Below are 22,957 nucleotides of genomic sequence, written 5' to 3' on the forward strand. Positions count from 1 at the left end.
AGTAAGATTTGGGGGCCATGTGCGTTTGGTGACAAACAAATATGCTTTGTGCTAACTCTAGTTTGGCTAAGGACAGCTTGGTAAATCCTAGAAACGATGGTCCCAAGTAGAGGCGGCTCATCCGATTTCTGGTTCGATTTGTTATGGTTATGCTTATTCATTTTGGGGAAAGTATGAAATGAAGTTGAACTGAATTTATTAAGTTTGGTTTGGTAATTAATTAGTTTGATTTTTAGGGAGAATCAAACTGGTTTATCATTTTCTGTTCACTTATATTGGACCTTATATTGGACTATCAATTTGGCTATGTATGCTTAAGTTTTGTTTGGTCAGGAATCATTATATTTGTCAATTGTTTTTTGAGAAATATAATGATTTGATTCAATTAATGTCAACTATTTCAGTTTTCAATATTGGTCAGGTTTGGTGTAGTTCCAATAAGATGAACTTTACAGCCATTTCAGGATTTTGTATCACACAATTCACATATCAACACAGTTTCTACAAAACTTTTCCTCAAGTTGCAAAAAAGCCATGTACTTACATATCAAATTATATTTGGTTCAACTCAAATTAGATGAACAGTTAGGCTACATCAGCCTTTTATATCACATTAAAATATTATGAAAACTTTGACTTTTATTGTTATTGGCTTGTTGCCATAATAGTTTTAATAAAATTTAGTATGTTTGTGTTTAAATTATATAATGTTATTTAAAACTATATCATGTTATGCTCTGTTACCAAAAGTTATATTCATGTTATGTTATGTTACATAATTATATTATATCCTAAATCATGTTATTAAAATTTAAAATTTGTTTTATAACATTTTACGAATGATTCGAGTAATTTGTGTCTGTTTTATGTGTAATCCATATAACAGTCCATGTTATATGTATAACATTTTATATCATGTAAACAATGATATGTGTAATGTATGCCACATTTCTAAATGAGTCAAGTAATTTGTATCTGTTTTTAAAATCTAAATCACAACAGATGTAGGGAAAAAAATGTTTTTCATAAAGATGATGAATTGACTAAATGAATATATTTTATCAAACAAAATCCAGTCTAACCAAATCCAAGTAATTTGTAGCCCAAAAATTACCTATAAGAATATTAAAAAGGTTTATAAGAGAAGGGTAAATGTAAATTTACAGATTATGAAGCCAATTTACATCACTGATTTATTCCACAACTGACAATTTGTACAAAACAACGCAAGTCCACGTGAACGAATCCGATTGGAACATTCATGAGGAAGCATTTAGCTCTTCAGAAGATTTGTTTTCATCAACAGAGGAGAGATCATTGGAGCGTTGAGAGTGAGACAGAGAAGAATCCTCATCACTTGTCTCCAATACAAACATTGGTTGTGTTGGCTTAGGAAGATCCGTTGTTGAAGTCAGCATTGACATAACTTGTTTGATGTTTGGTCTATCAATAGCTTGATGCTGAACACAGAGCAGACCAATATGAACACATCTTCCTGCTTCAACTGAATTAACTGAATCAGAATCATCAAGATCTTGGTCCAGTAGATTCACTCCCCCGTTTTCGCTCCACGAGTCCCATGCCTGTCACAACAAATAAAAAACGCGCGAAAACGTAAGAATTTAGAATCAAATTTAGACCTTGCAAGTGATTAAGATAGGTTCTTACATATGAAAGAAGGTTTTTGTTATCTTTGCCATAGCTGAAACTTGAAATCTCCTTGCCAGTGATGATTTCGAGCATCAGAACTCCGAAGCTGTAAATGTCGGATTTTTCAGAGAACGTACCAGTCCAAGCATACTCGGGAGACATGTATCCTCTGTTCATATCATACAATAGTTAGTCAAGTTGAGTATTTATATACATGAACGACTTTTAGTTAAGCATGTCATAAGAATGGTAGTGGTTACTTACAGAGTGCCTACAACACTACCAGTGCTGTCTTGATGTTGATTTCCATGAAACAGCCGAGCCAATCCAAAATCCGATATTTTTGGGTTCATTTTCTCATCCAAGAGAATATTGCTGACCTTCAGATCGCGGTGTACAACTCTGAGGAATGAGTCACGATGGAGATAGAGAAGTCCACGAGCGATTCCTTGAATGATATTGAATCTCGTAGCCCAATCAATCTCAAGCTTTTTCTTCAAATCTGCTGGCCAAAAGTACAACACACAGAGTATGGCAGAAATCGATCAGCATAAAGAACTCTCTATCGTCATGGAAGGAGAAAAGCAGGAAGGGACTTACCAAATATAAAGATATCAAGGCTTTTGTTCACCATATATTCATAGACCAATAGCTTCTCTTCTCCATCGATGCAGCATCCCAAAAGCCGAAGCAAGTTTCTGTGTTGTAATTTCGAGATGAGTTTTATCTCGTTCATGAACTCCTCTGTGCCCTGTACAGAGCTGCTAGTAAGACGTTTTACAGCTATTTCCTTTCCGTCCTGAAGCTTCCCCTGAAGTCATCATAGTTGCAGACAGTCATATAAAGAACAAGAAATATCAGAATAGAGAAGACAAAATAGAAGGAACCATATCTCTTACCTTATAAACCGTACCAAATCCACCCTGACCGAGTTTATTTAACACGCTGAAATTATTCGTGGCGGTTTGTAGGTCATGAATCTCAAAGAAATTTAAACCTGAGACATCTTGTGATTGTAAATCACTCTTCCAAGCGCCTTCTACATTGTCTTTGGATACAAGACTTGAACCTACGGGTTACAAGTATCAAAGTGTTAGCACAGAATTTCTAGACGTTGATACATTGGGCTAAAGCTCAAATAAAGTCTAAAGCTAAAACCGAAACAAGTGATGCCCAAGTAAACATGGAACCATATCAGGATAATATGTAGAAAAATAAGATGATATGTAAAAGAGAGATCAGCTATTTGGACTCTCACCATTTTGTTTTACTCTGTATCTCCAGCACCCACATGCAACAAGCACCAAAATCAAGCAAACAGAAAGGCTGAGAGTGGCAACAGTGATAATCTTGATTCGCTTTCTTCCAGCTGAAAGGTCACAAAAAAACTAAACTGTAAACCACACTGTTACCCAAAATGAACATTGTAAAGATTTAAGAATTTATGAGGGCTTACTCAATTCAGAATGTGCAAGACGAAGGGAAAGAGTCTCTCCTCCGCCAATAAATTTCACTGTGTCCAACAGCTCCTGGTTCCACACCAAACATCCTATTCCACTGACATAGGAAAAGGCTGTGCAAGAACAGTTCCTGAGACAGCCTTGGTGGCATTGTTCTTCATTGCTAAAGCTTGCTAATTCGTATGAATCTGGAGGCTTTATGTTGGATACATGATAGAATACGTCTCTGTCCTTGCCCTGCGTTTCTACAGAAGAGTTTCCTTGACAAGATAAGTTTGTGCGTCTCACACATCCACGACTCCAATTCCCACTTCTCCACTCCTCATCTGATTTTGGTTCGAACCCTTTTAAGCATTGGCACATTGGAGTACCGGATCTCACACACAAGCCAAAAGGTCCACATCTACCATATAGATCACACGAGGTTAGCGGACCCTCAAAGTGCTTGATCCAGTCGGTTCCATTATTCCGTGTAATCCTCAATGATCCTTCTGGCGTTAGCTTGATGTATGACAAATTGAAATTTCTCAGAACACAAAAAGCGAAAACTCCTGTGCCGTTGACTTCATCTTGGACCATTCCCAATGGATTCACATACGATGCATCCATTTCTGGTATCCCAGTGAACCTTGTTCCCGCCCATGGACCGCTTCTCCAATAAGGTGACGAGCCTTTCCTTATAAGGCCTTGCGAGGGTACTTGTGGTGTAATCTCAGCTACAAACTCCCCAGGCGATGGATCGGTCTCACTCTTCCAAGAAGTCAGCACACGTTTCTTGTTGTTAGGAATATCGTACATGAGAGATGTAAGAGGTAGCATTGTATCACCAAGATGCTCAAAACTTTGCCACAAATAATTTCCAGTAACATTATCTACGACGACAAGATTTCCGGTGTCTAAAAGCTCAGCACGACACTTGTTAGATGTGGGATCTCCTCCAGATGACCACACCAGATCTTTTTTGCTATCAAGCAAGATAAGACTTCCATTGCTGCTGATTGTGAGATTCGCCATAGTACTAGAGACTGGCTTTTCTCTGTTAGCCACCCAAACAATAACCCGAGGAGTGACTTTCTTGAACCAGATTCCAACATACTGATTCCCAGAGTTGTTAGAACTGAAGAAACCAAGCTCATATGATCCACCAGGAGAGCTCAAAGTTACCCCTATCGACAAAGGACTTGACGTGGTAATAGCTGCATAGCCATAGCTTGAGAATAAGGCTGTTATCAAGAGCAAGCATGCAACAATACGCATGTTGACAAAAAAAAAACGTTATTTTGGTGAACTCAAAGAATTGAGAGAACAATCTTCCTCAAGTTTCATGTATATACATAAAAATTCATGGGGTCTGCTTCTACTTAAGACACCTAATAAGTTGACCAAGCTTTTGTTCACAAAACTTGACTTATTCAAAGTTCAGCTCTCTCTCTGGTACAATAATGCAATATGTTCCTTTCTAATATTAAACAGAATAAACAATAAAACATTGAAACATTCCAATTGCATTAAGTCTAAAAAGAAGTCAACTTTTTCTCCAACCTCTGAAAAATACTTTTAAGCTTTCACACTTGTCACCTTCCATTCCATGAAAGAGATTAACACAATTAAACAGGACCCATTTGCAGAATTTACCTGGATGTTACATAAGCTTTCCATTTCTCGAATAATCTCCTAAGAGTGATATAATGACAAAACCACTATTAGATAAGCCAGCTTAATAATAATAACACAGTACACAAATTTTAGTTTACTTACAGTTCTCTCAATTAAGAGCAATTCAATGTACCTACTTTCTCGAGTCGCTTCAACATGTCTCTTTGGTAAATCTGTTGAAAAAAGAAACCGCACGAAGTCAAAATATTTGAAAGTTAAATCTCACTCAGTCATTTCGTCGAACACATTCAGTGCATATCTTATTGTAGAAGCGGTCAAACCTTAAATAGTGCAAGACTAAACAATTTTTTAAAAAGAAATTGTGATTAATCATGCAGAGATCATCTGGGCATAAGTGATTCGATCCAAAGTCTCAAACTTTGGCTGAGAAACAATGTCAACAACACACAATTGATGATAAAAGAAAGACAACAACTTTAGAGATAAAAAAGAATTCAAAGGCCGTGAGAAACAAGCCACACTCTCGATTTGTATTGGCTTGGGAAGATTAAGTCAAAACTCAAATAACACAAATATTCGTCGTGCCTTTGGAGATTTGTGCCGTACTGTTGAAGTAATATCTCTGTCTCTATCCCTCGTGCATAAGGATTAAATGGTTTTTGTTTTGTTGTTTTACAATAACCAAGGTCACCTTTTTTTGAATATTAAAACCTCTAAAATTTACAATGAGATTCTTTTGTAGACATGTGTGATCATTGCTTTTATCGACCAACTATAGCAGTTTGTGTTATATTATTGACAGAGTACATAGTCTTAGACTCTGAATCACTCTCTTGGACTTGCATTGCGAATACGGGTTGTTTTGGTTTCGGAAGATCCATTGTGGTTGTAAGCATTGACATTACTTGTGCAATGTTGGGTCTATCCCCGGCTTGTTGTTGAATACAGAGCAAACCAATCTGAACACATCTCGCTACTTCGGATTCAGAACCCGAGCTAGAGATATCTTGGTCCAGTAGATCCGATCCACCGCTTTCGCACCAAGAATCCCATGCCTTCAAATTCGATGAACACAGTCCTATTAGAAACATTTTGATTTATACTCAGATTCAAGGAGGATATAGAGGGCAATGGCTTACAAATTCAAGAAGAGTTTTGCCTTCCTCTCCAATGGTGAAACTTGAAATCCTCTTGCCGGTTATGATTTCCAATAGCAGAACTCCAAATGCGTAGATGTCGGATTTCTCAGAGAACATGCCTGTCCAAGCATACTCTGGAGACATGTATCCGCTGTTCATTTTGACAAAAATTCCTCAGGTTGATTATTTAAACAAGTAAACGCTTGTTATCTATCTATAGAGGAGGCAGAGATACATACAGCGTTCCAACAACCCTGCGAGTGTTGGCTTGATGTTGGGTTCCTTGAAACATCCGAGCCAATCCAAAATCTGATATTTTTGGGTTCATTTCCTCGTCTAAAAGGATGTTGCTGACCTTCATATCTCGGTGTACAACCCTAAGACATGAGTCGCGGTGAAGATAAAGAAGTCCGCAAGCAATACCTTGAATGATTTCAAACCGCTTGGGCCAATCAAGCTCAAGCTTTTTCGTCGAATCTAGCCAAATTAAAAACAGATTGGTCAGCTTCACACATAAACAAGGGTACAAGAGTTCCACATGATGAATATAATTGGAAAGATGCAGAGATATGCACAATAAGGGACTGACCAAAGATAAAGGTATTGAGGCTTTTGTTCGCCATAAACTCATAAATCAATAGCTTTTCTTCTCCTTCAATGCAACATCCCAAAAGGCGGACCAAGTTTCTGTGTTGGAGTTTCGAGATGAGTATTATTTCATTCATGAACTCCTCTAGACCCTGTCCAGAGGTGCTCGAAAGGCGTTTTATGGCTATTTCTTTCCCATCTTGTAGATTTCCCTGGATCCACAGTTGGAGATAGTCATATGGTGAACAAGAAAGAGGATGACAAAAGAAAAAGAGTAGATAAAGCATGATAAAGTTTACCTTATACACTGGACCGAATCCACCTTGACCAAGCTTATTTTCCATGCTAAAGTTATTGGTGATAGTTAATATGGTTTGCATATCAAAGAAATTTACATCTTGTGGTTTCAGTTGTTCCCTCCATGCATCTTGTGATGTCTCCAATGGTATAGGATTTGAATCTATGATTTACAAGTATCCAAGTCAGTACTAAATTGTAGAAAATTAGCATTCAAAGGCTACACTAACGTAGCTGATTGAAAAGAAAACAGAGAAATAAGGGCTACTACGCATTTCAGTGTCTCACCATTTTGTTTGGCTTTGTATCTCCAGTACCAATAAGAGGCAAAAACCAAGATCATGAAAACAGAAATGCTGACAATGCTAGCAACAATAATCTTCACTCGATTGCTTCCAGCTGAGAGATGCACCATAAAATAAAACTGTAAACCATGCTGCAGCAAACAAGAACATCACGAAGAAACTCGAAATTTTTTAGAATTACTTTATGCTCAGCTTAATGCCGTACCTAACTCAGAACTTGCAAGACGAATGGAAAGAGTTTCTCCTCCAGCAACAAACTGCATTACATCCACAAGCTCTCGATTCCATACCAAACATCCAATTTGTTCAATATAGGAAAATGCCGTGCAAGAACAGTTTCCAAGACAACGTTGTTGGCAATCCTCTTCATTGATCAAACTTAGATATTCATAAAAGTCTGGAGGCTTCACATTTGCAACTATGTCGAAGATGTCTCCATTATTGGCTTGTGCTGTTGCAGAAGAGTTCACATCACAAGATAAATTTGTTCTTCTCATACAACCACCAGTCCAATTCCTTTTATTCCACTCCTCATCTGATTTTGGTACAAAGCCTTTCAAGCATTCACACTTTGGGGGATTAGATCTTATACACAAGCCAAAAGGTCCACATGTATTATAAACATCACATGAGCTTACAGGGGCCTCCAAGTCAGTAACCCAACCAGAGCCATTATTCCAAATGATCTTTAACGATCCCGCTGATGTGAGCGTAGTGTACGACAGGTTCGAATTTCTTCGTTCTAATGAATAAGTCAAAGATCCTGTGCCGGCTGCAACATCTTGGGAAATGTCGAATTTGCTTACATGTGATCCATCCATTTCTGGTATGCCGGTGAACCTTACCCTTGCCCATGGACCACCTCTCCAGTAAGGCCTGGATCCTCTCATTATAAAGCCTTGCGGAGGTACTTGTGTCGTAAGCTCAGCTACGAATTCTCCAGGTGAAGGATCGGTGGGATTTTTCCAAGAAGATAAAACACGTTTCTTGTTATTCGGAACATCATACATCACAGATGATTCAAGTAACATAGTATCACCAAGATGCTCGAAACTTTCCCATAAGTTTCTTTCTGAAACTCCATCAATGAGTACAAGATTTCCGTTTTCTAATAGCTCAGCACGAAGCTCGTTAGAAGAGAAAGTTTCTCCTATTGACCAAACAACATTTTGTTCTCTCTCAACCAAGATAAGGCTCCCATTGCTGTTGATAGTGAGATTCGCTGCGTTGTTTGTAACTGGCTTATCTCTGTTAGCCACCCAGACAACAACCCGAGGGGTGATGTTCTTGAACCAGATCCCAACATACTGATTCCGAGAGTTGTTTGGACTGAAGAACCCTAACTCATAAGTTCCATTAGGGGAGCTCAGAGTTTGTCCTATTGACAAAGGACTTGCTCTGGTTATAGCTGCAAAGGCACAACTTGGGAATATAATTAGCAAGAAGAGCAACGAAGCAAAGAAAACAATACCAATCTTTCCCATACGATATGCAAGAGCTCTTCTAAGGATTTGAATGTATGAATCTTTATAAAGTCAATGCAATAACAGAACAAATAAAATATGAAACCTCTTGGATGGTATATCTATGGAGACTCCTAACTTATATTATTATAATAACTAGTAAAGCCATCGTGACCGCAATATAAAAAAGGAAAGAAAAATCATAGACCTCGTTGACCACTAGAGTCACATCTTTCCATTCACAAAATCACACGGTGACACCAAATTAGAAGTCAAAAAACTAAATGTTTTACTAGTTTTATATTCCATGTTGCTTTAGAAGATAACTTTGTATATTCCCATCTCTGGGCCTTAACCATAAATAAAGCCAACACATTTTCTAGGAAAGTAACAGAAAGACAAAAGCAAAACATTTTACTTGCAGCTAAAACTTTCTCCATTTTCTAGAAAGTAACAGAGCACAAGAACGTTTTTGCAACATTTTACTTGCAGCTAAAAGTTCTATTTCCTCTGTAGATTAATCAAATTTGGGGAATAAATACCAACACAAGAACTTTTCAATTCATTGGGAAAGAATGTTACCCTGATATGAAATCGAAAGCAACAGACTTTGGATTTAGGAGAAGCTTACCTGAAGAAGAGTGCAGAGTTCTAGCTCCGATTTCCTATAGTGGAGGTATGACTTTTCATGGGCGGCTTCAAACATTGGGCCCCCACTGCCCAAAACTTTGAATTTTAAATTCTCGTTCACGCATTTCATCGAACACATTCAGTGCATAACCCAAACGTTCCAAAGTTCGAAGCAACATGGTTTTTAATTACAAAGAAACAAAGTATAGCGGAGAAATCCAAATCTAACCAACTGGGCATCGACGCTTGTAACCAAAGTCGAAGACTTTCCATCAACATGATCTTATAAAATGCAGAGAAGAGAATGCCAGAGAAGTCATCAAAAAGCATATTTTTATCTTTGCGACGCTTAATAACAATATTATACCGAAAATGATGACGTGTCAACGCAATATTGGGGCTTTATGAGATCACATGCTTAAGAAAATAGAGTGAGATATCAAAATCTTAAGCTTTAAATGTTCATGAATTTACAAGTATATACTACTACTTCTGTAGTGAGATAACAAGATCCTTAGGCTTACCTTCCTTGGATCATAGATTCTGTCATCTCATTTACAGATAAGAAATCTTGAGAATTAGCCTGTAACATTGGCATATCGTTTAGAGTATGCACTGCAAATATTGGCTGTTTTGGTACTGGAAGATCTGTTGCTGAAGTAAGCATGGATAGTACTTGAAGAGTGTTGGGTCTGTCGACGGCTTCGTGTTGAACACAGAGCAGACCAATCTGAACACATCTCGCAACTTCGAATGCTTGGCATGTATCAGTAAGATCTCTGTCAAGTAGATTTGATCCCCCGGTCTCGCACCAAGAATCCCATGTCTAAAGAATGTGAAGAAGTGTTTTAGAAAAGGAAACAGGGAAGTGTCTGCATTTGATGAAATATTAGATTGTTAAAACAGTAAGTTGTTTCACTTACATAAGCAAGAAGGCCTTTGCTTTCATCACCATAGATGAACCGTGAAATTCTCTTTCCGCTGATGATTTCTAACATCAGAACTCCGAAGCTATAGATATCAGACTTCTCAGAGAACAATCCTGCCCATGCATACTCGGGAGACATATATCCTCTGTTCAAATATCAAATAGTTTCACTAAAATGTCAATATATAAGACTATACTATAAATCCTTTCTTAAGAATGTTGTTGTGGACAGATTCTTACAGAGTTCCTACAACTCTGCGAGTGTTGTCTTGATATTGGGTTCCCTGGAACATCCGAGCCAATCCAAAATCTGATATTTTTGGATTCATTCTGTCGTCCAGAAGAATATTGCTGACCTTCAGGTCTCGGTGAATAACTCTGAGGCGTGAGTCACGGTGGAGATAGAGAAGTCCACGCGCAATACCTTGAATGATATTAAATCTCTTTGGCCAATCAAGCTCAAACTTTAGACATGGATCTAGCCAATAAAGTAGAACAGATTAGTGAAAGTGACACATTAAAAATGTCTCATAAGATGGAAGGAAAAGGAATAACGAGAGATGTATGGAATAAAAGACATACCAAATATAAAAATATCGAGACTTTTGTTCACCATGAACTCATAGATCAGTAGCTTCTCTTCTCCGTCGATGCAGTATCCCAAAAGCCGAACCAAGTTTCTGTGTTGCAATTTTGAGATCAGTGTTATTTCATTCATGAACTCCTCTGTACCCTGACCGGAACTACTAGCAAGGCGTTTAACACCTATTTCCTTCCCATCTACCAACTTTCCCTGGAAAAAGTTGCAGAAAGTTATCTAGAGAACACCAAACTTTCCATTTGAGGAACTAAAACATAATTTCACATACCTTGTAAACTGGACCAAATCCACCTTGACCAAGTTTATTTGAAGGACTGAAGTTATTGGTGGCAGTTCGTATTGTATGCATCTCAAAGAAATTGACGCCGGAGACATCTTGTCGTTCAAAACCATTCTTCCATGCATCTTATAAAGTATCAAAGACAACAGAAATACGAATAAGATATGTGCATGTTGTATTGCTTGATTTGTAGCAGTTTAACAACCAAAGGCTTAACGTCAAGATTTGACAGATTATAGACTAATTAGTGTGTATATATAGAAGTGTCTTTTACTACAGTTTCGATATAGAGGAAAAGAGAGTAACAGAGAGAGAGAGAGAGAGAAAGCTTCTAAGTTTCTCAGTCTCTTACCATTTTGTTTCGCTCTGTATCTCCACAACATAATTGCAGCAAATACCAAGATCAAGAAAATGGAAAGGCTGACAGTAGTGCCTACGATAATCTTCCTTCGACTGCTTCCAGCTGAGATATTCACCAGAAACAGATAAAAAAACGCTAAATCATGCTGCTACAAAACATTATAAAGAAAGTTGAATTTCATAATCTCGGAAGAAATGTATTTTATCCTTACCCAATTCTGAACTTGCAAGACGAATGAAGAGAAACTCTCCGCTAGACAAAAATTGAACGGTGTCTGCTAGCTCCCCATTCCATACCAAACATCCAATTCCACTAATATAGGCGAAGGCTGTGCAAGAACAGTTGCCTAGACAACCTTGATAGCACTGTTCGGCATTGAGAAAGCTTGCAAATTGGTGCAGATCCGGAGTCTTTACATCTGTCATACGATAGAAGATGTCTGTGTCTTTGCCTTGTGTTTTCATAGAAGATTTTGCTTGGCAAGATAATTTTGTACGTCTCACACACCCACTTGTCCAGTTTCCTTTTCCCCACTCCTCATCAGACTTTGGTACAAACCCTTTCAAGCATTCACACTTTGGGGGATCAGATCTCACACACAAACCATAAGGCCCGCATCTACCATATAGATCACATGGGTTCTCTGGGAGAGACAAGTGAAGCTTCCAATTATTTCCATCATCCCAGAGGATCTTCATTTTCCCTTCTGGTGTTAGCGTAACATATGAGAGATTATAGTTTCTTAATGTGGAATAAGAGAAAGATCCTGTGCCGGCTGCTGTATCCTGGACAACGCTGAATGGACTTACATATGATGCATCAATTCCAGATATCCCAGAGAATCTTGTTTTTGCCCAAGGACCACATCTCCAGTAAGGTACTGAGCCTCTTCTTATAAGGCCTTGTGTGGGGATTTGTGGTGTAATCTCCAGTGAGAACTCCCCAGGCGAAGGATCGCTGTTACTTTTCCATGTAGTCAACACACGCTTCTTGCCATTAGAAGTATCATACATCAATGATGACTGAGGCAGCATAGTATTACCAAGATGCTCGAAGCTTTGCCATAATTTATTCCCTGAAACATCATCAATTACAACAAAATTTCCGGTATCTAAGAGCTCCGCATGACATTTGTTGGATGTGAAAGCTTTTCCTGTTGACCAAATAACATCTTGTTTCCCATCAAGCAAGATCAGGCTCCCATTGCTGCTGATAGTGAGATTTGCTGCAGAGCTAGTAACTGGCGTATCTCTGTTAGCCACCCACACAACTACACGAGGAACAATCTTCTTGAACCAGATCCCGACATACTGATTCTGAGTATTATTAGGACTGAAGAAGCCTAACTCATAAAATCCACCAGGAGAACTCAGAGTTTGTCTTATTGACAAAGGACTTGATGTGTTTATAGCTGCATAGCCACAAGTTGGGAATATGATTAGTAAAAGCAAGCAAGCAAATAAAACCATACCCATCTTTTTTCTATTTCTCTGCAAGATAACTTGAGTATGAGCAAAACTTCATGGGGATAGAGTGAGCATTGAGACCAAGAGAAAAAAAAACTTTTATGTTAACGTATCCTGAGATAATTAAATATCTAGATCTTGGTTCACACTACTTCTTTGAATATTACAAGTACTAAACAATACCCTATTGACCAGCAAAGAGAGAAACAAAAATAATAAAATAATAGACGACCTTGACAAAGAATCTCCCAACCTTACTGTCCACAGAAAATAACGTGTGGTACTCATAAGTCAACTTTCTCGTTTCTACTAAGCCAAGAAGTTGAGCTTTTGCATTCTTCGAGAAGGACAACACAAAACTGGAAATTACCGACAAACGTTTTGCAAGTTGCAAAGTGAAGATCCAAAACCTTAGAAGACCAGCAAAAAACAAAAGAATGATAAAACCAATTTAAATTCTCGTTTAGGCATTTCATCGAACACATTCAATGCATAATTCAGATGAGCCAGATTCAAAGTAAACTTCAACTATCGTGGGACTTTGAAGAGACAGAGACAGTGACGACGACTCAGAAAAATATGTGCTTGTAGCCAAAAGTTGCAAACTTTGACCAGAAGAAGAATAAATGAACTCACAAATTCACAATTGCCTCAAAAACTCGAACTTAACCATTGTGATTTTAATTTCGACCGTTTATCTTAAATTTATAAAACCGTTAAAGAATATAATAAAAAAATGATGATGACCTGTTTGTTTGAGTTTGTGACCAAGTCAACGAAAACATTGGAGCTTCATGAGCACATGGACAACAATAAAGAGTACAAACTCTTTTACAAGTAGAGAAAATATTTTTAAAAGGTAATGAAGAAAAGTTGATCACTTTAATTTACCTGAGCAGAACCCACACTTCAAATTCGAACAAATTTCGATCACACACTGTTTCTTTAACGCCCTTGAATCACAGATTGTGTAATCTCATTGACGGTGATCAAATCATTAGATGTAGAGTCGTCATCTCTAGAGTGCACTGTAAACGTAGGTTGTTTTGGTGATGGAAGTTCTGATATTGTGGTGAGCATTGACATCAACTCAAGTGTGTTTGGTCTGTCTGCAGGTTGATGTTGAACACAGAGTAGACCAATCTGGACACACCTTCCAACTTCAGCTGGATGAGAAGAATCCGCAAGAGCTTGATCAAGAAGATCAACTCCTTTGGTTTCACACCAAGATTCCCATGCCTGTTATTTAGTTTCACATCCTAAGAATATTAGAGCAAGAAACTCTGCAAGTGTAGGAAACCTAAGTCTTAACTTACATATGCAAGTTTACCAAAAAACTTACATATGCAAGAAGAGTTTTTCCCTCTTCGCTGAATCTTGAGATCTTCTCTCCAATGATGATTTCTAACAGTAGAACTCCAAAGCTGTAGATGTCTGATTTCTCAGAGAATACCCCAGTCCATGCATACTCAGGAGCCATATATCCTCTGTTCAAACATCAAATAGGTTCACCTATATGGAATATCATGACTATGAATCTTGTAGAGAATGTTTTCGAAGAATGGTTCTTACAGAGTTCCTACGACCCTGCGAGTGTTGTCCTGGTATTGCGTTCCCTGAGACATCCGAGCCAATCCGAAATCTGATATTTTCGGGATCATTTTCTCGTCCAGAAGAATGTTGCTGACCTTCAGGTCTCGGTGAATTACCCTGAGGCGTGAGTCACGGTGGAGATAGAGAAGTCCACGTGCAACACCTTGAATGATGTTGAACCTCTTTTGCCAATCAATCTCAAACTTCAGAGTTGAATCTATCCAATAAGATAGTACAGATCAGTGATAGTAGTGACAACGACACATTTCATAATTCTCATATGATGGAAGAACGAAGAGGTCAATGGAATAGAGTTATAGAGGACTGACCAAAGAGGAACACGTCGAGGCTTTTGTTCACCAGATACTCATAAATCAACAGTTTCTCTTCTCCTTTGATGCAGCATCCCAAAAGCCGAACCAAGTTTTTATGTTGCAGTTTGGAGATTAGTCTTATTTCATTCATGAACTCATCTGTACCCTGTCCAGAGCTGCTAGAAAGGCGTTTAACGGCTATTTCCTTTCCATCTACCAACTTTCCCTGGAAGAATAGTTGCACATAGTCATCTACAGAAGAAGAAAATACAGAATAGGAAAACAAGAAAAGGTAAATAGAACAGAATGATACATTACCTTATACACTGGACCAAATCCACCTTGCCCAAGTTTATTTGAGGAACTGAAGTTATTGGTGGCAGTACGTATAGTATGCATATCAAATAAATTTACGCCTGAGACATCTTGTGGTTCCATATCCTTCGCCCATGCATCTTGTGAACTGTGGATGAACATAGGATTTGGTTCTACGAGTAACAAGTGTGCATGTATTAGTGCTTAATTTGTAGCAGTTTATTAGCATAAGCATTGACTTTCAATAGAAGCGAACATATTAACCGTTAGGACATCTAGCTTTAAACTGACCATATAGACTTCCCAAAAGAACTGTCAACCTGAGACTGTACCTTGGGACACAACTTAAGAATTCTAGAAATGTAGTGTGTATCAGATGAAGAGGAAGAGATTAATTTGCTTCGGATTTGGTACCGAGTTAGATTAAAAAAGAGGACAAGGAAAGAGAGTGAGTGAGAACAAAGTGCCTGTGTCTCACCATTTTGTTTTGTTCTGTATCTCCAGGACTTATAAGCGGCAAAGACCAAGATTACGAAAATAGATAGGCTGACAGTAGTACCTAGAATAATCTTTGTTCGATTGCTACCAGCTGAAATAATCACCAGAAAAACAAAAACTTAAAACCATGCTGCAGAGGGAAAAAACATCATATAAAGAAAGCTGAAACTTCAAATGTAATAAGGGCCTTTCATTCCTACCCAATTCTGAACTTGCAAGCCGAAGGGAGAGAGATTCCCCATCAGATAAAAATTGAACTGTGTCTACCAGCTCCCGGTTCCATACCAAGCATCCAATTCCACTAATATAAGCAAAAGCTGTGCAGGAACAGTTGCCTAGGCAATCTTGGTAGCACTGTTCTGCATTGAGGAAGCCTGCAAGTTGGTACAGATCTGGAGTCTTAACACGGGTCATATGGTAGAAGCTGTCTGTTTCTTTGCCTTGTGTTTTTGTAGAAGAATTCGTATGGCAAGATAATTGTGTACGTCTCACACACCCACTTGTCCAATTCCCTTTTTTCCACTCGTCATCTGACTTTGGTACAAACCCTTTCAAGCATATGCACTTTGGATTTCTGGATCTCACACACAAACCAAAAGGACCACAAGCACGATATAGATCACATGAGCTTGTTGGAGCCTCAAAGTGAAGCTTCCAACTTTTTCCATCATTCCAGAGGATCTTCATTTTCCCCTCTGATGTTAGCGTTACATACGACAGTTTATAGTTTCTTAACATGGAATAAGAAAAGGATGCTGTGCCCTTTGCTACATCTTGGAGAACAGTGAATGGACTTACATATGATGCATCAATTCCAGGTATACCAGAGAATCTTGTTTTTGCCCATGGACCACTTCTCCAGTAGGGCGATGAGCCTCTCCTTATAAGGCCTTGTGGGGGGACTTGTGGCGTAAACTCCAGTGTGAATTCCCCAGGCGATGGATCGCTGTTACTTCTCCATGAGGTCAACACACGATTCTTTCCACGGGGAATATCATACATCACAGAAGACTGAGGCAGCATAGTATTACCAAGATTCTCGAAGCTTTTCCATAAAGTTTTTCCGGAAACATCATCAATTACAACAAGATTTCCGGTGTCTAAAAGCTCAGCATGACACTTGTTGGATGTGAAAGCCTCTCCTGTTGACCAAATAACATCTTGCGTACCATCAAGCAAGATCAGACTCCCATTGCTGCTAATAGTTAGATTCGCCGCAGTTTTTGTGACTGGCTTATCTCTGTTAGCCACCCAGACAACCACTTGAGGAGCGATGTTCTTGAACCAGATCCCAACATACTGTTTCCGAGAATTATTAGGACTGAAGAAGCCTAGCTCATAAACTCCATCAGGGGAACTCAGAGTTTGTCCTATTGACAAAGGACTTGATGTGTTTATATCTGCATAGCCAAAAGTTGGAAATATAATCAGCAAGAGCAAGCAAGCAAATATAACCATACCCATCTTTCTCATGTGTACAGTGTACTCCTGTTTGTCTGCACAATTTCTTTGTGGAAGTTTGTACATATGAGCAAAACTTTACGTAGAGGAACAGAGATCAATGAGACAAAAGAAATCAAGACTTTCATGTTATCCTCTATATCTTAAGCATTGCACTAGTTGATTATGTTTTCTTTTGTCAAAGAGAATAATTATAACTATAATCTAAACATAAGCATTAAAATAATCTGTATAGACAGCCTTGACAAGAAGTTCCATGTTACTCTTCCTTAAAGATAGAATCTAGTAAATGAGTTTTGTTTTTTCCACATTTTGGTCTCTCATAAGTCAAACCTACACAGCAATTAAGTTTGCAGCTTTTTCAATTTCCAAAAGGCAAAACAGATTTAGAAATTTCTTTCAAACGTTATATAACTTTATTGATAGATAAAGTGCAAACTAGAAAGTGAAGCTAACCTGAAACACTGTACGTATTTAAACATAACCCCAACTCCTTGTGGCCAGCGTTGGAAACTTTGTATATCGCTCAGGCATTTCATCAAACACGTTTAGTGCGTATTCATAGCATTGCTAATGTTGCCGGGACCTATATCTTGACTCTTGAGACAAATAGTACCAATGAATGCAACTTCCACCATCTGGGCTAATCTACATGTGGTCAAAGTAGCTGCGTAATCCTAACGTTCCAAGACATACCATTCAAAGGCTTGCTAATGTCACCGTTGCTGAAGTCTCGACCTGGGCTTAACTACTTCTAGTCAAAGTTGCCGACTTTAAGGCTTTAATCGAAACAAAACACACTCACATGAATGATGTCTATAGTCTCAAAGAAGAGAATGGCAGATATAAATGACACAAAATAGATGTTTAGGAAACTCAACTTGGATAATCTTTGGTGAACTAAATTGGAAGTTTAGGAAATGACCAACTCTTGTCTCATCTCTTTCAACAAACCTTTTAGCATAATTTTCGATGTAAGTTTATCTTTTTACATAATGGAATGAAATCCACTAAGAAAATATTGTGAATGAAAGTCATCAAAAGTTTCCATCACACAATGTTGATCAACGTCCATGGATCACAGACTCTGTCATCTCATTGACAGTGATCATCGAATCATTTGACGGAGATTTGCCATCTCTCGTGTGCACTACAAATGTAGGTTGTTTTGGCAGAGGAAGATCTGATGTTGTGGTAAGCATAGAAAGCAACTCAAGTGTGTTTGGTCTGTCTGCAGGCTGGTATTGAACACAAAGCAAACCAATCTGGACACACCTTCCAACTTCATATGGGTGACAAGAATCACCAAGAGCTTGGTCCAAAAGATTAACTCCTCGGGCTCCACACCAACATTCCCATGCCTGTGTTAGTTTCAGATCTTAAGAATACGAGGGCAACGAACCTTTTAAAACCTCTGCAAGTGTATGAAAACATAAAGTCTTACACTCTTACTTACATATGCAAGAAGTGTTTTTCCTTCTTCGCCATAGCTGAACCTCGAGATCTTCTCTCCGCTGATGATTTCTAGCAGTAGAACTCCGAAGCTGTAGATGTCTGATTTCTCAGAGAATACTCCAGCCCATGCATACTCAGGAGACATATAACCTCTGTTCAAAAAATCAAATAGTTGTACCCATTTTAGTATATGACTTACCAATCTAGTTTAATATGTTATTGAAGAATGGTTCTTACAGAGTTCCGACAACCCTGCGAGTTTTATCCTGATATTCGGTTCCATGAAACATCCGAGCCAACCCAAAATCTGATATTTTCGGGTTCATTTTCTCGTCCAGAAGAATGTTGCTGACCTTCAGGTCTCGGTGAATTATTCTGAGGCGTGAGTCACGATGGAGATAGAGAAGTCCACGTGCAATACCTTGAATGATATCAAATCTCTTTGGCCAATCTATCTCAAGCCTTTTTTTTGAATCTAAGCAAAAACACCGTGTAAAAACTATCAAACAAGCAGTTCGACATATAGAGAGAGGAATGCTACAAGAAAGAGGCAAGTTGTGACCCACCAAAGACAAAAGTATCAAGGCTTTTGTTTTTCATAAACTCATAAATCAATAGCTTCTCTGTTCCTTCGACGCAGCATCCCAAAACCCGGACTAAGTTTCTGTGTTGGAGTTTTGATATCAGTACTATTTCATTCATGAACTCCTGTTTGCCCTGCTCAGAGCTGCTAGAAAGGCGTTTTACCGCAATTTCCCTTCCATCTTGCAGTTTTCCCTGAAACAATTTGCAAATGTCATCTCAAGAAATGACAGAAAAGAAAAAGAGCAAAGAGGATAAAACGTTTCTCGCCTTGTAAACTGAACCAAATCCACCATGACCGAGTTTGTTTGATAGACTGAAATTATTGGTGGCAGTTTGTATGGTATTCATCTCAAAATATTCTAGACCTGGGACGTCTTGTGTTTGCAGATCATTCCTCCATGCATCTTCTGATATAAGAGCTGAAATTTGGGTTAGAATTTGTGTGTTAGTACCAAGTGAGTATATTAAGAGTTTTTTAAGGCGAAACCAATGTACCAAAAGAACATATATGAGTCGATCAATTTAGTATAGGTCTGATGTAGTGGAAAAACAACCTTTTATTTAACGATATCTCATAATAAATGTAACAGATCAATTTTATTGACAACCAAATGATTAGATCTTTTCGATAGTAAAGTCATTAATGTGTTACCATTTTGTTCCACTCTGCGTCTCCAGAAACCAAACGCAGTAAAGCCCAAGATCACAAAAAGGGTAAGGCTCACTGTAATAGCAATGATGGTCTTCTTGCGCTTATTTACGTCTGAGGAATTTAGCATAAGAATTAAACAATAAGTCATGCATCTATCGAAAACATCAATATCAATATAATTGCAAAATATACAGAAGGTCCTTGAATTATATTCCAAGTCATACCTAGCTCAGAACGTGCAAGACGAATGGAAAGAAGTTCTCCTCCTGCAGCAAATTGAACTGTGTCCATTAGGTCCTTGCTCCACATTAAGCACCCTATTCCAGGAATATAAGCGAAGGCCAAGCAAGAACAATTGTTGAGGCAATTTTGTTGGCATTCTTCCGCATCCACAGAATCTGCGTATTCGTAAAAGTCTGGAGGCTTTATGTTGGGAACAGTATGGAAGACATTTGCATCTTTGCCAGTAGAGTTTCCTTGACAATGTAGTTCGCTACGCCTCACACAACCACTAGTCCAGTTTCCTGTTTTCCACTCCTCAATGGATTTAGGAATAAAACCTTTGAAGCATTTACACTTTGGAGGAACTGAGATAACACAAAAACCAAAAGGTCCACATACGCCATAAATATCACATGAATTGGCAGGACCCTCGTAGGTTGTGTCCCAGTCCATTCCATTATACCGTAACGCCTTCATTGATCCATCTGGTGTTAACCTAATACGTGAACGTTTGTTGTCTCTATCAAAATACGAATAGTATCCTGACCCATTTACATCCTGTGTTAAGCTGAATGGACTTGTGTATGATTCATCCATTTGAGGTAACCCGGTGAACTTTGTTTTAGCCCATGGACCAGATCTAAAATAAGGGGTCGAGCCTCTCATAAGAAACCCCTGTGATGGCACTTGCGGTGTAATCAGAACGACAAAGTCACCAGGCGATGGATCAGTGTAACTTTTCCAAGAAGTCAACCCTCGCTTCTCACCGGTGTGGACATTATACATGATAGTTGAGTGAGGGAGCAGAGTATCACCAAGATGCTCAAAACTTTCCCATAGAGTTCTTCCCGAAACTTTTTCTATGACAACTAGATTTCCACTGTCTAAAAGCTCTACACGAGACCCGTTAGATGCAAGAGCTTTTCCACTGGACCACACAACACCATGTTTGCCATTAAATAACTGAAGACTTCCGTTGCTGCTGATAACCAGATTTGCCGCAGAGTCTGTAACAGGCTTTTCTCTATTTGCCACCCACACAACCACCCGGGGAATGATACCCTTGAAGGAGATTCCGACATACTGATTTTGGGAGTTATTAAAACTGAAGAAGCCCAGTTCATAAACTCCATTGGAGGAGCTGAGAGTTTGTCCTATTGACAAAGGGCTCTCTTCCGTTATCTCTGCAGAGCTAAAACTTATAAAGATGCTAAGCCAAAGCAACACGACCCTCTTCTTCCCCATGTGTTTATTTTTTCTCTCCAATAACAAGAACAAGAAATCCATGGAAACAAATACTCAGGTACTTGTAAGACTATTTTCAAGCACCTATATACAATACTGACCAGACTAGACCAGACAGTACTCTTGTTCCAAAATTCTGATATACAAGATCAACTTAAACCATATCTAATAAAACCAACTAAATTTGTCAATAGTTACGTCATTTCCACGAAAAAGTCAACTTTTTACCCAGTCAATAACGCAACACTGTCATTTTTCATGACTACATAAGCTTGTTGCGCCGAGAACCAGTGAAACATAGGCACCTATATATATACTCTTCACCAATCAAAAGATGAGAAAATTCACAAATCTGAACGCATTGATTGACCATAGATTGATATACCCAGAACCTACGAATGGTAAACATTAACACTCTTTCTCACTGGTTCAGTAGAACCAGTTTTCTTGAACTGGAGACTACGTGAAATCTCGTTCAGGCATTTCATCGAACACTTGTAATGCATAATCATAAACGTTCAGAGATACCGTTGTACAATAATGCCCCAATCTACACACTATGGCCATTTCCAACGCCAACCATCAGGGATTCACTGTTTTTATCCAAAATAGCTGACTTCAACAGTCAATATTGGTGTACCATTGCCACCGACTCACCAGATAGAAGAGGAGACGATCATTCTACAATTTCGAACGCACGTGAAAGATTGCAAACCAAACTCGATTCTGAACTGAACCAAGGAAATTTAAAAACCAAACCAGATTCTGAACTGAACCAAGGAAATTAAAAAACCAAACCAAACTGGATCCGAAATTAAAAATTACTTTATCTCCAAGTCTATTGCATTTTCTTTCACAAGCAATACAGATTCTAGCGATTTTTCAACGAAAACTCTCATTTCCTAGCTATGAGATTCACAAAACACTGAATGGAATCTCCCACCTGAAATCTCAAGGCAGGGGAATCTCTAAGTCTTAGCTCCGTGCAGCTCTCTTTCCGCCACGGGCTTTGCTGCTTGTTGCCTTTTCTGACGCTTCTTCCCCACTCTGCTCATCATCACTTCTTCCACTCTCGAAGCTTTCAGCTTTGTATGTCGACTCTTCCTCCTCAACTGCTCTCACTGAATCTTCTTTGTCCCTTACTGCTCTCAGTTTCGCCTTCTTTGCATTTAAAACAGAAAGGAACTTTGCATAAGTTGCATTCTCAAACTCTGTTTTTTCATCGCATAGTTTTTCACCTTGCGCGAGACATCTCTCAGCTTCACTTTTCATCTTCTCAAACGATCTCGTCTTGTTCACAACTTCTTCACTTAGCCTTATGTTAGCCTCCATAAGAAAATCCAAAATCCTAACAGTGATCTTCTTGCTATCATCTGATGGTTTACATTTCCACCTCCACTCAAGTTTAGTCCCTTCCTTCTCAAACGTCCAAGAGAGCCGTTTAGATCCCTCAATAGCATCGGAGAAACCATAGACCGAATTAGGCTGCTGAAACCCTAAGTATTGCTCGGCGAGCTCTAAATACTCAGATACAGGCTGGTCCCATTGCTGCTCTCTCCGCTACCTCCTCCTCCGTCGCATTGCAAGTCCAAGTGAAGGAGCCATCGGTGACGGAGATATCGAAACGAGAGTGATACCATGTTCCTTTGACGAAAATTGGATCGGCGCCGGAGATTTCAAGATGGAGACATGTGTGTTTCGTTTTCTCCGATTCAACCATTGTTTCGATCTCGATCAAAGTCGCCGATATTCGGTTCGTGTTTCCAAAAATATTGAAAGATCGGAATATTCGATTTGCGACGAAACACAAGGTCTCAATGGGCCGTGATTTA

At 38.7% G+C, this 22,957-nt stretch overlaps 6 protein-coding genes across 13 annotated transcripts; all 6 read right to left on the reverse strand.

The window, feature by feature from the left end:
- Positions 1-1,080: 1,080 nt before the first annotated feature.
- AT1G61360 (S-locus lectin protein kinase family protein) lies at positions 1,081-5,392 on the reverse strand. 4 transcript variants are annotated; one of them, NM_001160966.1, is made up of 10 exons: positions 5,048-5,218; positions 4,869-4,939; positions 4,746-4,784; positions 3,107-4,306; positions 2,909-3,019; positions 2,550-2,719; positions 2,251-2,461; positions 1,915-2,152; positions 1,669-1,819; positions 1,121-1,583 (listed from the first exon to the last, which is right to left on the reverse strand). In NM_001160966.1, the coding sequence occupies exons 4-10, from the start codon at positions 4,122-4,124 to the stop codon at positions 1,260-1,262; spliced, it is 2,223 nt and encodes a 740-aa protein (NP_001154438.1). In that variant the 5' UTR covers positions 4,125-4,306; positions 4,746-4,784; positions 4,869-4,939; positions 5,048-5,218; the 3' UTR covers positions 1,121-1,259. The 4 variants fall into 4 exon arrangements, with proteins under 4 accessions (NP_001321708.1, NP_001321709.1, NP_176331.1 ...); NM_001333952.1 differs by having other exon boundaries at positions 1,081-1,583; positions 4,869-5,392; NM_001333951.1 differs by having other exon boundaries at positions 1,081-1,583; positions 3,107-4,333; positions 4,869-5,392.
- On the reverse strand, positions 5,236-9,315 carry AT1G61370 (S-locus lectin protein kinase family protein; the record flags this gene model as incomplete). Of its 2 annotated transcripts, NM_001333953.1 has the most annotated exons (8): positions 9,151-9,315; positions 7,262-8,464; positions 7,040-7,150; positions 6,754-6,914; positions 6,456-6,666; positions 6,106-6,343; positions 5,867-6,017; positions 5,236-5,782 (listed from the first exon to the last, which is right to left on the reverse strand). In NM_001333953.1, exons 2-8 carry the CDS (start codon positions 8,085-8,087, stop codon positions 5,489-5,491), a joined length of 1,992 nt encoding a protein of 663 aa, NP_001323343.1. In that variant the 5' UTR covers positions 8,088-8,464; positions 9,151-9,315. The 2 variants fall into 2 exon arrangements, with proteins under 2 accessions (NP_001323343.1, NP_176332.1); NM_104818.2 differs by having other exon boundaries at positions 5,489-5,782; positions 7,262-9,174.
- SD1-29 (S-domain-1 29) lies at positions 9,316-13,465 on the reverse strand. 2 transcript variants are annotated; one of them, NM_001333954.1, is made up of 8 exons: positions 13,018-13,465; positions 11,531-12,730; positions 11,311-11,421; positions 10,947-11,083; positions 10,660-10,870; positions 10,318-10,555; positions 10,073-10,223; positions 9,465-9,975 (listed from the first exon to the last, which is right to left on the reverse strand). In NM_001333954.1, exons 2-8 carry the CDS (start codon positions 12,351-12,353, stop codon positions 9,670-9,672), a joined length of 1,977 nt encoding a protein of 658 aa, NP_001321370.1. In that variant the 5' UTR covers positions 12,354-12,730; positions 13,018-13,465; the 3' UTR covers positions 9,465-9,669. The 2 variants fall into 2 exon arrangements, with proteins under 2 accessions (NP_564775.1, NP_001321370.1); NM_104819.2 differs by lacking the exon at positions 13,018-13,465 and having other exon boundaries at positions 9,316-9,975; positions 11,531-12,914.
- Positions 13,466-13,503: 38 nt separating this feature from the next.
- AT1G61390 (S-locus lectin protein kinase family protein) lies at positions 13,504-17,788 on the reverse strand. 2 transcript variants are annotated; one of them, NM_001160967.2, is made up of 8 exons: positions 17,423-17,788; positions 15,706-16,905; positions 15,486-15,596; positions 15,011-15,180; positions 14,708-14,918; positions 14,358-14,595; positions 14,128-14,272; positions 13,504-14,024 (listed from the first exon to the last, which is right to left on the reverse strand). In NM_001160967.2, the coding sequence occupies exons 2-8, from the start codon at positions 16,526-16,528 to the stop codon at positions 13,731-13,733; spliced, it is 1,992 nt and encodes a 663-aa protein (NP_001154439.1). In that variant the 5' UTR covers positions 16,529-16,905; positions 17,423-17,788; the 3' UTR covers positions 13,504-13,730. The 2 variants fall into 2 exon arrangements, with proteins under 2 accessions (NP_001154439.1, NP_176334.1); NM_104820.2 differs by lacking the exon at positions 17,423-17,788 and having other exon boundaries at positions 13,590-14,024; positions 15,706-17,122.
- A 111-nt stretch (positions 17,789-17,899) lies between these two features.
- On the reverse strand, positions 17,900-21,862 carry AT1G61400 (S-locus lectin protein kinase family protein; the record flags this gene model as incomplete). 2 transcript variants are annotated; one of them, NM_001333955.1, is made up of 7 exons in its annotated part: positions 17,900-18,327; positions 18,423-18,573; positions 18,659-18,896; positions 18,988-19,198; positions 19,274-19,425; positions 19,659-19,769; positions 19,883-21,862. In NM_001333955.1, 7 exons carry the CDS (start codon positions 21,165-21,167, stop codon positions 18,031-18,033), a joined length of 2,445 nt encoding a protein of 814 aa, NP_001319284.1. In that variant the 3' UTR covers positions 17,900-18,030. The 2 variants fall into 2 exon arrangements, with proteins under 2 accessions (NP_001319284.1, NP_001322986.1); NM_001333956.1 differs by having other exon boundaries at positions 17,989-18,327; positions 18,659-18,920; positions 19,883-21,167.
- An 82-nt stretch (positions 21,863-21,944) lies between these two features.
- Positions 21,945-22,945, reverse strand: AT1G61410 (DNA double-strand break repair and VJ recombination XRCC4). Its single transcript, NM_104822.3, has one exon. The coding sequence runs from the start codon at positions 22,455-22,457 to the stop codon at positions 22,101-22,103; it is 357 nt and encodes a 118-aa protein (NP_564776.1). The 5' UTR covers positions 22,458-22,945; the 3' UTR covers positions 21,945-22,100.
- Positions 22,946-22,957: the final 12 nt, after the last annotated feature.

The sequence above is a fragment of the Arabidopsis thaliana genome, assembly GCF_000001735.4.
Source record: "Arabidopsis thaliana chromosome 1 sequence".
Classification (NCBI taxonomy): Eukaryota; Viridiplantae; Streptophyta; class Magnoliopsida; order Brassicales; family Brassicaceae; genus Arabidopsis; species Arabidopsis thaliana.